The following is a 15302-nucleotide window of genomic DNA, read 5'->3' as shown; positions in this document are numbered from 1 at the left end:
GCAAACTACTCCAACTTATACTTCCATGAGACATAGAGTTTCCCTGATAGCGAACAATCGAATCGAAGACAAGAAATCCTACCTCAGCGGTGTGGTAGACCACTGTGGTAGAACAAAGCAGCAGAACAATTTCGGTACATTTTTTAGCAGTTTATCAGCAGCGCCGTTCGGCCTTACGTATCAGCCTAAAAGAAAATCAGATCGGCCGTCAGACGCCACTCTTCGAACTATCGAACGAAACCGTTTTGTTCGCTCCGCCGGGCCGTTCGTCCGTCGGGCGGACCTTTCTATTACGTTTTTTACCCTTGTTGTTGTCCCTGACACGAGTCATTTCGTTTCGACCCCTTTTCGTTGCTAGTGCAATAGCGCTTAGACTGTAAAAATGCGCAAATAGGCATGTTATTAGGTTTCGTTATCTCCGCTCCAGCGTTTTGTTAATCTTGTCGTTTTAGCATAAGTTTTTTGGCGGTGCAATATTATATCGTGGGAAGGTCAAAACTTTAGTTGTGTGCCTCTTCCGCTTAGCGTATGCACACTTTCGAATGGTTCTGATTTTTGTTTTACATCGAGCGAGTTCTACTCTACCAAAGGCACTTCTACTACAAACAACTGGCTGGCGGCGTACGCCAACGTTAGCCACATATTCGTTTTTGTTACTGAAGAATGAGATCTAGTTAAACTATGAGAATTTTTTAGGGTAAATAAAATTGAATTTAAACTAAACGAAATAAAAACACGGGTCGTTGTTGCAATCGATGAAAGAAGTCGGCACCGTTAATTCAAAATCAAAGTAATCGATGTACGGGTAGGGTTCCGCGACATGTTAGTGAAATATTTCATCGCGTGGGAAATATTTCCCATCGCGTGCAAATTTGCTGCCGAATTTTTGTGTTGAACGCAAGGTTTTTGAAAGTCGGTGGTTCACCCAATTAAAGAGAGTTCATTCCAGAGAGTTCACCCAATTAAAGAGAGTTCATTCCAGAGAGTTCACCCAATAAAGAGAGTTCATTCCCAATTCGAGCGTCTAAATGATCGTTGAACTTTATTTTTTCATCCTTCGCTACGGATCTTCTCGTGTTCTCGTGTTGTAAATCGTTGCTCAACAATTAACAAACTCAGTATCCCTGCTTGAGACTGAGAACTTTCTGCCAGATTTTGTTCTGGTCTCCTGGAATGAAACTTTATCTGCAGGTTACTGTGAAGCAATAAAACGTTTCGAAACAATCACGATCTCTCTAGCTGTTCTCGGCGCGCATCGCCGTGCCTCAGCTCATCCTCATTTCTCGATTATCCGGTGTCGCGAACAGAAACCCTTATTTCGAGATCCACTCAAAATGCTGCCATAATTTCTACTCCTTTTAGATTTTTAGTTGTCTCTTCTGTTCCGCATGATTCTTATGGTGTTTTGCCGCCAGAAGCTTTAGCTCGTTGCCCCGGTCGTTGCCCCTAAACTAAAACCTCATGATTTGCCAACCTGTTATTGGAATTTATTGTTTTAAGAACCAAAATCCATCCCCTTCATTTCAACATTCCAGGATTCCAACAGGTTGTGGCCGGAATCGCACCAATTTTCAGCCAAATCGGTTTAGTTGGTTCTTGATCACAAATGTCGAATAAAAACCGTTGTTTTGTTTGTTAGTTGCAAAATATTGATTTGATAAGGGTTATAAGATTATGATTAAGATTTGTCAAACCCCGCCAATAATTTGTTTGAAAATGAGATTTTTTTCAAAGCTTTTCAAATTCTTTTCTACATCACATTGTAGCACGCCGAACGCTTATCCATAGGGCAATGATGTACTTTGGCAAGAACGTTCTGTTTTCTTACGGCAGATGTTTTAAAACGAAAATGATCGTTTAATAGCTGCGCCACTGCCCTTGCAAGCATCGTCTACGAAATTGTCTTCGGAGTGAAATTGTATAGCTAAGTGTTTCTTATCTCGCGTGCCTCCTATCGATTGAAGGAACTCGTCGCGCGGCCAGACGGTTCTTAGGTCGTGCGGTCGTACGCTGCCGCCATCAGCTACGGCCATAATCTAAGACACAGTAAACGTGACGGAAACGTGTCCTCTAATCAACACGCCGTGCAGCTGCTCAGCTGCCCAACTGAGCCAACGTTACTCCATCCCCCGCTAATCGGGCTCCGTTGTCGGTCCGCGTCAATATCACGTGATGATACGCGGGGCCCCAAACAATTGTGGTCGGTTTTCGGGGGTTTCACCGCTGATAATTCAATTTACCAACATATATTGATAAAAGAGACATATTTAGTACTTGCGTATATATCTGGTCCTATTGTGTATTGTAATGTATCCGATCTTTTATTGTAACTCATCATGATTAACATTCCTCTGTTCATTTACCTTAACAGCGATTTACTGGATGACAAACATTGATTTGGGTAAGTTAAGAAACAAGGCACGAATTATCAATCCAACGAACCGATACACCGCTTCATCACACGAAAGCCGACATTTGCATAAGCACGTGTGCCTCACATTCTCGGAAAACTCCGCCGGCGATAAAAACAGCTACACGACGTACTACAACCAATAAACGATAACGAGATGCATCTTAGCATCGGTAACCGTACCCTGGACCCTGACATAGCAAAAAAAAGGATACGCTCCAGTCTCGGTCTCTAATCGCATTCGCATTTGTGCGATCCAATTCGTTCTTACGAGATGGTCGGTATCCTTCTGTTGACGTTTTGTCACAACCATCGTCACCGCCGTTCTCGGAGTTTGTGTCAGGTTCCGACTGCAGCGCAAGCAGTCGCAGTGCCCGCTGCCCAGTTAGCAAATTGAATTGAATTGAAAATAAAATATGCAAAACGAGCCGAACCCGAACCGAGGCGCTCGGCTAACGGTCGCGCTTGGCATCCTGCCGTGAGGCTGCCCCGAGAAAGTCGCCTGGAAAGTAGATCGTCAGCCCATCATCAACGTCGCGCTTCACATCGGTCCGGGATCCGTTCAATTGGCACCGGGCACGATAACTGGGTTTGCTGCTGTCAGGCCGTGGGCCCCATCGGTTCGAGCATAATCGGACCGAAAATGTTTTGTTCTGGAATCTATGAAGCCCAACATAGAACATCCGTTCCGCAAGTCCGTTTCGTCCGGACAGGGTTTCTCTCTCGGTTGCTTTTGTGCTGGAGATCCCCGTCAGTCATACGTCTTACCCTGACAGTTCTTTTAGGGCACGAATCGACGTTGGACGCAAATCTGGGCCAACCCTTGGCAGGCAGCGTGCTTGAGGGGTTGTAAAATATGTATCAATCAATTTCTAGACCTGGGCCTCCAGCTGTGTAAGTAACTGCAAGACATTGGTCGATGTTAACTGTATTGACTCGATATTCTGTCCGAACAAAAACATTGTCAGATTCTGGGATTTAAATGGAATCGGCTGGACAATCCGTGTCCATACCTTTCTTGTTCAGTAGACATTTAGATCGAAAGACAGCTCTTCGAACTAAATGTTCAAACTTTCCTTTGATGTTTGAGTGATGTAAATTCCAGTTCTTTTTTCGGTAGTTTAACGTTTTGCAAAACTTCAAAAAATAATACCCATAAATAAGGTTAACTAAAGGAAGTTCGAATAGGTATTCATCTGACAGTACATTAGTGGAGAAAATGTGTCTTCTATTCACATCCACATCCGGTTCCATATTCGATTTATAGTGCCATTTGATGTTCAATCAGCCTTATTTACTTATTCGGAGTAAATGATTCAGTCCATGAATGCACTCGCATAGTTTACGTAGAAAATATGTATCATTTATTTCATGTAATTGACCGAATTCCACAACACTTCAGATTATTAAGCAAAAAAGGAATGTTTACGAAATGTTGACAGCAATTTACGATTCCAGCCAAATGTCTGACGTACAGTCGCCTCCGGGGTAGCTGAAAAGAGCGATTCGAGCCATAAAGGTCTTTGAATGTGAAACAGAAAATTTCAACCACCTACCGCATCTCGTGAGGCAATGCAGGTCCGTACGGTTCGTTGGCGAAATCCACCAGAAAGTCTTCGTTCACCTTCATGCCACCATTCACGATGTCGACGTCCAACTGAACGATCGTACCCCCGGCCCGTACCATCTCCGGGTAAAACTGCTTGTCCCAGGGCGAGAACAAACTGGACGATACGTAAAGGCGCTTCCCGTCCAGCGACAGCTGCAGCATCTGCGGCCCTCCCTGCAGACGGCGGTTCTTCACGTAGCGTGGCGCCGGTTGCTCGCTCAGCTCCGGATCCTCCAGAACGCGCACCTTCGAATCACTCTGAATGGCGCCACCGAGGAACACCTGGCCAGTAAGGCGAGGTCGGGCACGGTCGCGAATATCGTACTGACGCACATCCCCGTGCAGCCAGTTGCTGAAGTACAGGAAGCGATCATCGAGCGAAATCAGAATGTCCGTCATCATACCACCGATCGTGGGGTCGCCATAGTTGGCGACCTTCTTCGCCGGGACGTCGATCACCTTCTCAGCCGTGTACTCGTTGGCGCCCGGTTCCTGGTGGAACCGATAGACATTCGCGTTCAGCGCACATCCCACGTAACCCTGGTTCTCCCTGGGACTGTGCAGGAAGCGAATCTCGAGCGGAGTGGCCCCTTCCAAGCCGAGATCGAGCGTTTGGAAGAGTTCGCGCTCCTGCCAGCGGTAGAAGTTCAACCGACGACCGTACTGCGTCCAATCGTCGATATCCGTGGGTTGAAATCCACGACGGAACAGTCGCGGAGCACCCCATTCGGACGCCACCAGTACGTTGAATTTCGGCTGGTACCAATAGTCGTACCCACAGGCAGCCTTCTTCTCGCCTCGGGTCCACTTGCCCACCAGTTCAAAGTTCTTGTCAAACTCGACGAACTCGCCCAACGCCTTCCCCTCGGCGTCTCCCATCACCGACACCATAATGTTGCCGTTCGGTAGACAGTGCGTCGTGTGGGGAGCCGTACAGCCGACCGACTTCAGTACGTCGCCCTCGATCACCTTGGCCAGCTTCGGGGCCCGCGGATCCGTTCCGGTATCGACGATGAAGATCCGGTCCGAGTTCAGACAGGGCAGCACCATTCGGTCCCTTATGGGCACGTCCTTCGCGTGATGCGCCCGAACGTGACAACTTGAACAGGTGTTCCAGCCACTGTGGTGCAGCTCATTTCCCTTGCTGTTGGTGAACGTGCGATGAATGACCTGCCCGAAATGACATGGAGATGTTAGCACGAAGAAGACGAAACAGCGAAACCCTTACCTGACAGTACGTGGGGCTTGCTGAATCAACATCAACCGTGGCCAGATAATCTCCGTGTTCCTCGTCAAGATTCGGCTGCACGCAGACCACATAAAGCAGCTTCTCCACCGGCCCCTTCAAGAAGGCATAAAGCGGATTTGGATAACCTGGACCACAGTGGCCGTGGGTGCGGATGATTCCCCATGTATCTTTCAAATCCTCTACAATACAACAAATGAATGAACGAATGATTTGGCGTTCAGAAGTGCGTCCGTGAATCCGCGAATAACAAACTACTTACCCATCTTATCAACTGGCGAAAGATTGTACCTCAACGGATCTTCTGGAACAGGGCCTCAAATCTCTTATTTGCGCACAGCTTCGTCGATGCCTCCGCGTTGAATAAAACGTTCTATCGCGCCCGGCGCATATCTGCACAAGCGGCGCGACGTGCATATGTGGTCGTGCAGGGTCCGCGATCGCAGTATCCCTAGAGCCATTGGCTGCTTCTCTTTGCCATTCCGCTTGGGGACCGCGCGTTTCAAGTGGTGTGCGCGCGTTTTTGCTTCGCACAGTGCCAAAGATAACAGGGCGAAACAGGAATAAACTTGTAAACAGCGCGTGTAGCGATTGACTTGACAACTCTGGTTCCGTTCGGTGTTGGTGCGATGCGTTTGACTGGGACCGTGGAACCAATACCGCGACGTTCTGCTTGCCGCCTTACGAATACACGAAATCTTTGATGACCGAATCGGTCAGCTTGGAAGTGTGATAACCAGAAAAGATTAAGAGCACGCCAAATACCGACGTTGATTGATGGCCGCAACCGAAATGTATCCGCAGATAGCAGATAATTAAAATTGAAAATTATTGTCATCTATCCATCAACCAGGAGAAAAGTTTACGAATTTACCTTGTTGCTGCTTATTGTTTTGCAAACAAACATAAATTGATGATGTGTTTGCCTTCCCGAGAATATAATCACCACTAGAACCATGAACCACAAGACATAAACATCGGTTTGTTCAAATAATTTTGTCAAATCTATAACAATTAACCAACATAAAAACAACTCGGGGTTACGCGGTTTGGTTCACTAATTGCTACATCGCGCGCGGCAATCGTCGAACGAATGTCAAATAATCCATCTGCAAGATTAACGACAGTGCACACCTTCTCCACAGCACGTCGGAGATGCATCTTCGCACGCCTTTAAGGACCCACCGGGCCTCCCTGAGCGAAAGATCATAATCAATTATAATAAAAACGTATATTCGGCGATCGGTGCGGTCGCACGCACGATCGTAAATTATCGTAGCCCCGACAAGTCGCAGCTCTTGGGGCGGGTGGTGAAGACTATTTTTAACACACGACCGTGCGTGACACGAAATGAGCGAGTCTGAAAATGCTGCTACGAAAGGCACCGATCGTCACGAGTGCCTGGTGGCACGTGGCGCACTGCGTTCGGTTGTTGCTTGGCTTGGGCCGGTCTCGGTACTTGCCATTTGGACGCGTACCGTGTCTGGCAGAAAGTGAAACCTGGGGCCAAAAATATCCTGCAAGCCTTTATGGTCTGGCAAAGTCTGGTGGGTAGCCATTATTGAGGTAGGATGATCTTTGCTATGGTGCTATGATACTGAAAGCACCTGGTTCTGTATCGTTCGACCGACTGACATAGGGAGACATCGTTGTCACCGGCCGCTCGTTCCGGTGTGCTGATACTTCTTATGCTTCCACCTGACTGCTTTTCGTTTATCAAAAAGGCAAAACTATCCCGTAGATTCCGTCTCTTTGTTTTCCAAGCTTCTTTGTGATACTGAAATAAACGGGCCCCGAAATAAATACTTCGCTGTTGGCAACGGTAGTCGTGTTTGGTTTACAACTGTAGTTCAATAAACTATCGGAAAATGCCACAAACCGTATAAAATGTTGAATCAGATTCATTTCTAATTCATCTTATTTATTGTGTTCCTTTTCTAACCCCTACTACTAACAGGGTTAATCCTGTTTGTGTGGATCCGGAAAACCACAAACCGGTGATTAACGATAAATAACTCTTGTGAAAATAAATTTGTGAGTTCCGCTTCACGCTTCCTAATTTCCATTCCATTCACGCAAAAGAGCGATCATCTCACACTTGGGCCAAATGAGAGCGCCGCTCGCACCGCTTCTTGGATGTAACGGTTGCCGGCCACGGTTGCTGTGATTGTTAGGATCATATGTTTTCCTTGTCGCGGGCTAAGTCGGGCAGTCTCAAGGAGTGCGCCTGCGCACAGAGCAGTAGACAACTCTCGCGATCTTTACCAACTTCAACCGAAGGCAGGACAGACTTCCACTCAGTTGTTCGTCGGTTTCGTCGATCGCCAGTTCGCCATATCGTGGTTGCGTACGCAAGTCTTTCAACACACTTTCTCGTAATCGTGGATCGTGCGGTTCTCTAGAGCCCTTAAAACATACTTTACTTACAACTGCAAACTACGCAATCAAGTTAGTTAGTGTGAAATAGTGCGTCGATCGGATCTTCGATCGTTGAAGAAACAATCCAAAGTTACATTCCATTGTCGGGCCCGCGGTTCGCTGCCCGTTTGAAATGAGGACGCAAGAAATAAGGCGAAGATAAAAATATCGTTTCCTGGTGCTGACACTGCCTCGCCGAACAAACCACAGACCGCCACAGACGTGACTTTCCGCCGAGCACGTGGAACAAACGATCAACCGCGGAGTAACATCTGTTGCGTAGGAAAATATAAACGGTCCGTTTGTGAGTGTTGTTTGTGGCCGAAGCAATTAGTGTTGCGGAAGTTCGGTTGAAGCGCTCGCTCTAGTTGGGATGCTCGAAGACGAAGATTCCGATCGGATTGAGAAGATATGTCCGGTCTGTAAGGTGGACGCAACGAAGCGATGCTCCCGGTGTGCAATGGTGTTCTACTGTAGCGTGGAGCATCAGCAGCGACACTGGAAGACGCATAAACTCACCTGCAACCCGTTCAAGGTACGGCTTAACATTCATTTCGGATGTTCCATGGGCTGGGTTCATCAGAGCTTCGGATTTACTTCGGAAAAATGGAATTTTTTGTGCTACAAAGTTAAATAATGTTACAAACTATTACAGATTTTCTCCAACGACCAGTTTGGCCGGTTTTTGGTGGCCACCAGGGACATCAAAGCGGGCGAAATCGTCATCAAGGAATCGCCTCTGGTTCATGGGCCCGCGCAAATCACCGGACCTGTCTGCGTCGGATGTTTGCAGGTGTGTAGTTCGTTACAACATTTCGTAGAGCAATTCTAATTGATGCTCAATAAACGACGTCCAATATCATACAAAATGCACCTCGTTTCAGGGTTTACAAGAGAATAAATATCTGGAGTGTGAGCAGTGTGGTTGGCCAGTGTGTAAGCGTTCCTGCCAAGACCATCCGGCTCACCGGGATGAATGCAAGCTGACCGTAGGGCGAGGGAGCAAGGCAAGTATCAGTGTGCCCCGGAATGGTGGCCAACTATCCGGGTGAGCATCAGTGTGATCCGTGTTGCTTCCCGTGTTCCCAGGTCTCCGTTAAGCACTTTTACGTGCCACATCCGATGTACCAGTGTGTAATGCCCTTACGGTGTCTTCTGCTGGCCGAAAGTGATCCAGCAAGATGGGAGACCCTCCTTCGGCTCGAGTCACACGACGAGGAACGGCGAGGTTCCGAACAGTGGCGCAACGATCGCGAAGGGGTTGCCAAACTCATTCCGAGGTTTTTCAAGTGCGAGAGCCGCTGGGATGAGGACGAGATTCTGCGGGTGGTCGGCATTATCCAGGTGAATGGGCACGAGGTCCCACTGACGGATCCGTCCTCGGTGGCGATCTACAACCTGGCCTCGATGCTGGAGCACTCGTGCCGGCCGAATCTGACGAAAAGCTTCACCAACCGGGGTGAAATAGTGATCTGGGCACCGAATGCGATCAAACGGGGCGATCGGCTCAGCATCTGCTACACGGACGTGATGTGGACCACCGGCAACCGGGTGGAGCATCTGCAGCAGACGAAGATGTTCCACTGTGAGTGTGATCGGTGCAACGATCCGACCGAGTTCGAGACGTACTTCAGTGCGCTCCGTTGTGCCGGGTTTCAAAAGGACTCGAAGTGCAAGGGCTACCTGTTGCCGATAAACAAGGATGAGTGGAAGGACGACTGGCGTTGTCTGAAGTGCCACCAGGAGGTGACGGGTGCGGCCGTTGGCCAAATTCTAGAGCGCGCCCGGATGGACCTGGAGGCGATGCAGAAGCATCGGGAGGACCACTGCAACAAGTACATGAAGCATTACTCCAAGTGGCTCACGCCCAACCATCAGTACCTGGTGGACGTGAAGATATCGTTGTCGCAGGTGATCGGTGGGAAGGCTCCGGAGGCAATCAAAAAGATCCCCTACGACAAGCTGATGAACAAAATCAAACTGTGTCAGGATCTGGTGGCACTGTTCGAGAAGATCTGCCCAGGTAGGGTGTAATGCAGCGATCTAGTCTAGTCTAGCCTTGTTTCATTTGGTCTATCCACTTTTAGCCGAGGCCCGCGCATTCGGGGCTACGAGATTCGAGCTTCACGCGGCCCTTGCGGAACTTGCTCGACGCAGCACGGAGTCCAACAATCCAGCCTGTACGGCCCAGCTGGAAGAGTCACTGTTCAACGCCGACGAGTGTATCCGGATGCTACTGCACGAACCGAGCGTGCTGATGGAAAGTAAGATTTGCGGGCAGGCGAGGTTAAACGCACAAGCGCTAAAGTCTCTTTTAGGTATCAAAGATTAGATCAAACGTTCGGTGGACAGTAGCACCAAGACAGCGACACATAGATTAGCATTGCATTGCACGAAGACAGCACCCAAAGTGATTCCTAGAGAATGGTAGCAGACTAAACACTCTCATTTAGAAAATAAAGCACCGTTGTTAGCCTATGTTTGAGATTGTTACTTCATTTTTCCTGGAAATAGGCGTAGACTGGAGAGATACGACTTATTAATGAGACACATTTTCAAATTTTCTGAGCTTACTTTATTCAGGAGAGTTCCGACGTTTGGCTGGGGAAAGAATCAAAGCCGCTCCACGTTAAGACCTTGGCGATCAAAGTGTCTACGGTGTGATATTGTCTCTCGTTTCATAGAGTAACTTGACACCCTTTCGGAAGGCGTTTTGAAATGCGCTGAATAAATATTTCACAAGTTCTCATCGCAGAGCAAGAAATGAAAATCCATAGACTCGTCCCGGTTGAGTTCTGTACACCGGTTGGTCCAATCGAACGAGGCCAGTAGTCGTTTGCCGATGCATTGACAATCGTGTGGCAACTAATATGGAACGAACCGGAACTGGGGAGGTATTTTAATACATTCTCTCAAGTGCCACGGTAAGTGTTCATGTGTGTACGAAGGCCTGGTTCGCCTGGCAATCATTTGCTCTTTAGATAGATCGATACAGGGATGGTTAGTTTGAATTCCAGCTTTAGCCCTTCTCCTTGAATGGAAACCTCTCTTAAATATTTCATTTTCCATTTTTCCAACATCTTGCGCTCAATGAACAATGGCGCTTGAAAGTACACGTACTGTCTGTTGAACATCGCACAGCCCGAGTCCAATCGATGTCCAGACTGGCAGGTTTTTGCTTTACCGGACCATCAGATCAGTTTTCCCACTAGCTGTGGGTTTGCCTCGACGCCTCACCATGTTTGAGTGATTTTGTAATTTGGTCTCGCGTCAATGGGGGCCCTTCATGTTTTGTTGGGGCGACCACACTTCCGAGATAGGGAAACTTTATTCATCTCAAAAATATTAAACTTTCTTCAAGCCTCTCGCCGGCTGTTGCCGTTGCAAGTTGCGATAATTTTATTGTTATTTCTTGCCGCAGCATTCGGCACAGACTCCACTCGTTGAACCTTTTGCCCCGCTCCGTGTTGTGGGATATTTGAAAAGTTGGCGTGAGCCTCGCGAGTGGCAGTCGGGAGACTCTTAAGTCACACCCGACACCGTTCGACAGCTCGAAATCTATACGACCCGTGGGTGAGTCACGCCCCGCGTGGTCCGGAGCGAGTTTTAATTAAATATAATTTATGCATAACAGATTTGTGGCGCATCTTTTTTTTTTTTTTGGTTTACGGTTTTGTTTCTCGCCCTTATTACCTATTCTTGAAAGATGTCGCGTCAACGGTAATCGAAAGCGAACTGGCGGGCGCCGCCAGGATGGGATGAGTTTAAATTGGATTATTACATTTTGGTTCCCTCCTTACTCCGCCTGAATCCGGTCTGTCCCGGTTCCGTCAGAGAACCAATGTTACGCTAATGATAATGCAACTTACTACATTACTCGTCATGTCTGGCGCACAATGGCGGAGTTTGCCAATATCTCACACGGGACCAACAGGTTGCCGTCTCACAAATGCGATGAAAATGGATTTTGGTTTGAATAATTGCTGAGACGATCATAATAATGGCGCAGATCAGTTTCAAACATATTTGACCAAAACTCGGAGTTGATCCTGGTAAGCTTTCCGGTGTAACTTCCGATATTTGTTTACAGTCTACACTACGCTGGCAACCGCTGGAGAGAAAGTTTACTGCCGAAGTTTGAATATTTGCCATTCGGTTTCGCTCACTGCCAGACGGATAACTTTGGTACTTACGGATGGATGTTTGCCATACGCGTCATCATTCCCGAAAGTTGCTCATGATGGGATTATTCCAATCGAGTTCGTGAATTACAACCACGATTGATGTTGTGTACGGTTCGGGTGAATGATATCGAAATCTTCTTTTCTTCTGGGTTATTATAAACTATTTTAATACCATTCTACGAAATCGGTTTAAGCTGGTGTTAAAACGACACACAGACAAATTTATCCAATTAATAGTAACCGCATAGGTTCACAGGGTTCACTGGCAATACCTCTGCGATGGTGTGCCCCACATAGTCCAAGCACCGTGCGGCCTATGAGTAGCATAATAGGCCCAAGAGATTGGCCCCATTAAATGTACTCGCTCTCTATGCGCCAACAAAAGGTGAACAACAGAATGGAGGGCAAACAATTGACAACATAAAACACATTAATGTCACCGGAAGCATAGCGAAGGGTTGAAAGTGCCGACACGCAGGTGAACCAAACAAACGGAGCCGAAGAAGCCGGCCCCATACAGCCCGACCGCCACACACATACATGTGAGTGTTAAAGTTTGGCACGAGCAACCAACACGTGCTGTGTGGCCAAGGATGTCTGCACCGGTCCGGCACGATCTGAAATAAAACGTGATTTTCCAGGATTGCGAACTCATTCGGTGGTGGCCGGCATTTTAGAAAACCCCCGAAAACGCAATCACGCCGACAAGCGGCGGACGGATATTGCCAACGGGTTCCTTACCGTACGCGATGCACCGGTCCGGCGGCTAACAGGAACCTATGTCGGACAATATACGGAAACAAACTGGTGTGGTGTAAACGTGCGGAAAATAATAATTCAATTTGGGTCCACCTGTACCTGCGGGAAGCAAGGAACCTAGGAAAGGGGTTTTACTCCTCCTTGCCGGGGCTTGTTTCCGGGTTTAATATAACCCGGTCACTTGGGGAGACGGAATATTTTGGGTAATTCAATGAAATTTTAAATTAGAAAATTTAAATAGTCTTCTCGTCGGCAATCCTCGTCACAGCAATAATATGAATCGAGTCTACTCGACGAGTCGTTCCCCAAACTATGCCGTAACTGTTTTTTTAGATTTCAAATCGGCCAGTACATGGCTCCAAGAAGCACCAACGAAGCGCGGCAATATATTGGCGGTCATGTTCATACCGAACGGAACCAGGGGGAAGCAAGAATTGTATCAACAACCTGCTCTCGTACGGCGCCAGTTCCTTCGAGGCGAGTTCCCCGGGTGTCGTAATAAACTGACCACCGTCTATCGTGCACCCAACGGTACCCTTCGGAAGCTCTCGAGAAAACAAACGACTGACCAACTGGACCGGACGCCGAACTTTATGCCACGCGTCGAGAGTATGATATCCTCGCTTGCCGGCGGCTAGGAATCTGGCGGGCGGGGCAAAGAAAAAGATAGGAACTGGACCGTCCACTAGGGAAGAAAAGTTGCCGGAGCCGGGAAAGTGCAGTCCTGGAACCGACTGGAACCAGCCGTGCTCGTCCCACCGGCGTCCCGGCGACATCATAGTTGTCATATAGGGTGCACCACTGGCTAAAGTATGCTCTTCTGCATGAGCGATCCCGCCGTGGCGAGCTTTACAGCGAGTAAGACCCCGGTGGAAGGCAGACCGAGGGAGGCTGCAAACAAAACACGTTCCTTCGAAGGCGACCAACAACCCGGTGGTCCCTCGGTGTGTGTGTGTGTGTGTAGTACGATGGAACCTACGGGATACGGGATATCAACTGTACTCACACACTGTGTAATCCGAGTGTTATTTCCTGCTTATTATTGGAAAGAATATTGAAACAGGACTTTGTCCACAATCTTTTCCCATATATATAGGATGGGAATATAATAAACCACCACCGGAGCGTGTCCTGGACCATCGGCCTCTGGTGGTCAACTGGCTGGCTGGCTGGCTGGCTCCGTATGATCTGTGTGCAGCATGCAGCTTGGGATGCAAATAGCAACAGCACCTAGAAGCAGTGGCGTCCCAGCAGATGGCGGTGGTCTATTTACTGTGTCCCTGCATGTGCTGGATTACAGAAGAATGTCTAGCAAATGGAGCGGGCAGGCGAAGTCTGGCCTGTACTGTGCCATGTTTCAATAAGTGATGCCGGACCGAAGCTCACATATTTGATCAATCAAGCAACGGGTGGCTTAGTTGGGGCTCGTGGTGACCGATAGCACAATGCCTGAGCCTTGCGTCACAGTTGTCACAATTGTTATGGTTAACTTGAGCCCAAGAATCAATTTACTTTAATCATTCATAATCCCCTGCAACTGACTATTGGTTCCTTTAGAGCAATGAGGATGAAGCAGATTAACATCCGTCGCTGCTACGGTCAGCTTATTTCGGTGATAGTGACGACGGAAAAATCGACACATGCGCCGGATGTTACACTTTTGAGATATTGCCCGTAAGATAAAAGCTTTTCACTACACCATTCACACACTGTCGTGTGGAACTCTCTTCTCGAAACGTTGCAATAATGGAGCGAAAAACCGGACCGGGTATCTGCTCTGCTTGGAATTTGTGCTGACACCGGGAAAGCGAGAATGGAACATTCTGCAAATGGAAGGCATTCGAACTAACGGCCCAACGGAATGGGAAAAGAATATCTACCAGATTGCGTAGAGCTTAATTAAATTAAGAAATCGATGTAGTAAGCCCTTCTTGACAGGCCTATCAGCGTGTGAATGGATGAGCGTAGAGTGGGCAGATAGCACGTAATGACGGCTTCACCAGCACGTCGTTTCACACCAGTCGCCTACCAGTCTCGGTGACTGATGGTACTGTGTGTTAGTAGACTTTTTTCCTGACGGTTGAAATATCTTTAAAGGCTGTAGAAAAAACGAGAAATGGTTCTTGAAAGGATCTTTTCGTCACTAAGGTCAGATAGGAGAAAGGAGTGAAGATAGGAGAAAATCAAATTTAAATCGAACCTAACAGAACCTGGGACAGCAATGTTAACGATTGATTCTACATCTCGGTTCATTCTGCATCGGGTAACTGAACTGATTTACCGTCATGAAAATCGATAACACATTTCAACTAGAGCTAGAGACTTTGCTCTCAGCAAATCCATTCACCAAGCTTGGCCACAAATCGGCCAAGCCAGTTAAATGCGTGTTCTGGAGCTAATGGTCTGTACTGTTGCCATGCGTATCGGTTAGGCAGTGAGATTGATATCCTATGCAGATAAGATCCGGAAACCACTGAGAACAACGATTGCAGAGCGTCTATCGATAAGTGTATAAGCTGCGCATGTCATTGTATTATTCAACGAAATTTAATTTGTAATTAAAACTGATTATATTTATGTTTTTGTTAGGGAACATGGGAATTATAGGAACATGTACTCAATTGCAGAGACGACCATGTTCCCATAATTTTGTAGTATTATCAAAAACGCTGTCTA

General features: G+C 47.6%; 2 protein-coding genes across 3 annotated transcripts; one reads left to right on the top strand and one right to left on the bottom strand.

Annotated features, from left to right (window-relative positions):
- Positions 1-3772: 3772 nt before the first annotated feature.
- On the bottom strand, positions 3773-5637 carry LOC128278048 (methanethiol oxidase). The gene is made up of 4 exons (XM_053016690.1): positions 5528-5637; positions 5248-5447; positions 3967-5189; positions 3773-3902 (listed from the first exon to the last, which is right to left on the bottom strand). Exons 1-4 carry the CDS (start codon positions 5529-5531, stop codon positions 3857-3859), a joined length of 1473 nt encoding a protein of 490 aa, XP_052872650.1. The 5' UTR covers positions 5532-5637; the 3' UTR covers positions 3773-3856.
- Positions 5638-7586: 1949 nt separating this feature from the next.
- Positions 7587-10267, top strand: LOC128275427 (SET domain-containing protein SmydA-8-like). 2 transcript variants are annotated; one of them, XM_053013929.1, is made up of 5 exons: positions 7587-8218; positions 8339-8476; positions 8568-8702; positions 8785-9706; positions 9771-10267. In XM_053013929.1, the coding sequence occupies exons 1-5, from the start codon at positions 8057-8059 to the stop codon at positions 10013-10015; spliced, it is 1602 nt and encodes a 533-aa protein (XP_052869889.1). In that variant the 5' UTR covers positions 7587-8056; the 3' UTR covers positions 10016-10267. The 2 variants fall into 2 exon arrangements, with proteins under 2 accessions (XP_052869889.1, XP_052869883.1); XM_053013923.1 differs by having other exon boundaries at positions 8568-8690; positions 8773-9706; positions 9771-10266.
- The last annotated feature ends 5035 nt before the right edge of the window (positions 10268-15302 follow it).

Source organism: Anopheles cruzii, chromosome 2, assembly GCF_943734635.1.
Source record: "Anopheles cruzii chromosome 2, idAnoCruzAS_RS32_06, whole genome shotgun sequence".
Lineage (NCBI taxonomy): Eukaryota > Metazoa > Arthropoda > Insecta > Diptera > Culicidae > Anopheles > Anopheles cruzii.
Note: the sequence above shows the minus strand (reverse complement) of the source record. Positions and strands in the feature narration are given on the sequence as shown.

Bases quoted from the DNA above. Each gene is read 5' to 3' on its own strand.
- LOC128275427 (XM_053013929.1), top strand. From the start codon at position 8,057: ATGCTCGAAGACGAAGATTCCGATCGGATTGAGAAGATATGTCCGGTC. The intron at 8,703-8,784 runs GTGCCCCGGAAT...GTCTCCGTTAAG, and splicing joins GGAGCAAGGCAAGTATCAGT to CACTTTTACGTGCCACATCC. The intron at 9,707-9,770 runs GTAGGGTGTAAT...ATCCACTTTTAG, and splicing joins GTTCGAGAAGATCTGCCCAG to CCGAGGCCCGCGCATTCGGG.
- LOC128278048 (XM_053016690.1), bottom strand. The intron at 5,190-5,247 runs GTAAGGGTTTCG...CATTTCGGGCAG, and splicing joins CAAGCCCCACGTACTGTCAG to GTCATTCATCGCACGTTCAC. The intron at 3,903-3,966 runs GTAGGTGGTTGA...CGCTCTTTTCAG, and splicing joins GCATTGCCTCACGAGATGCG to CTACCCCGGAGGCGACTGTA.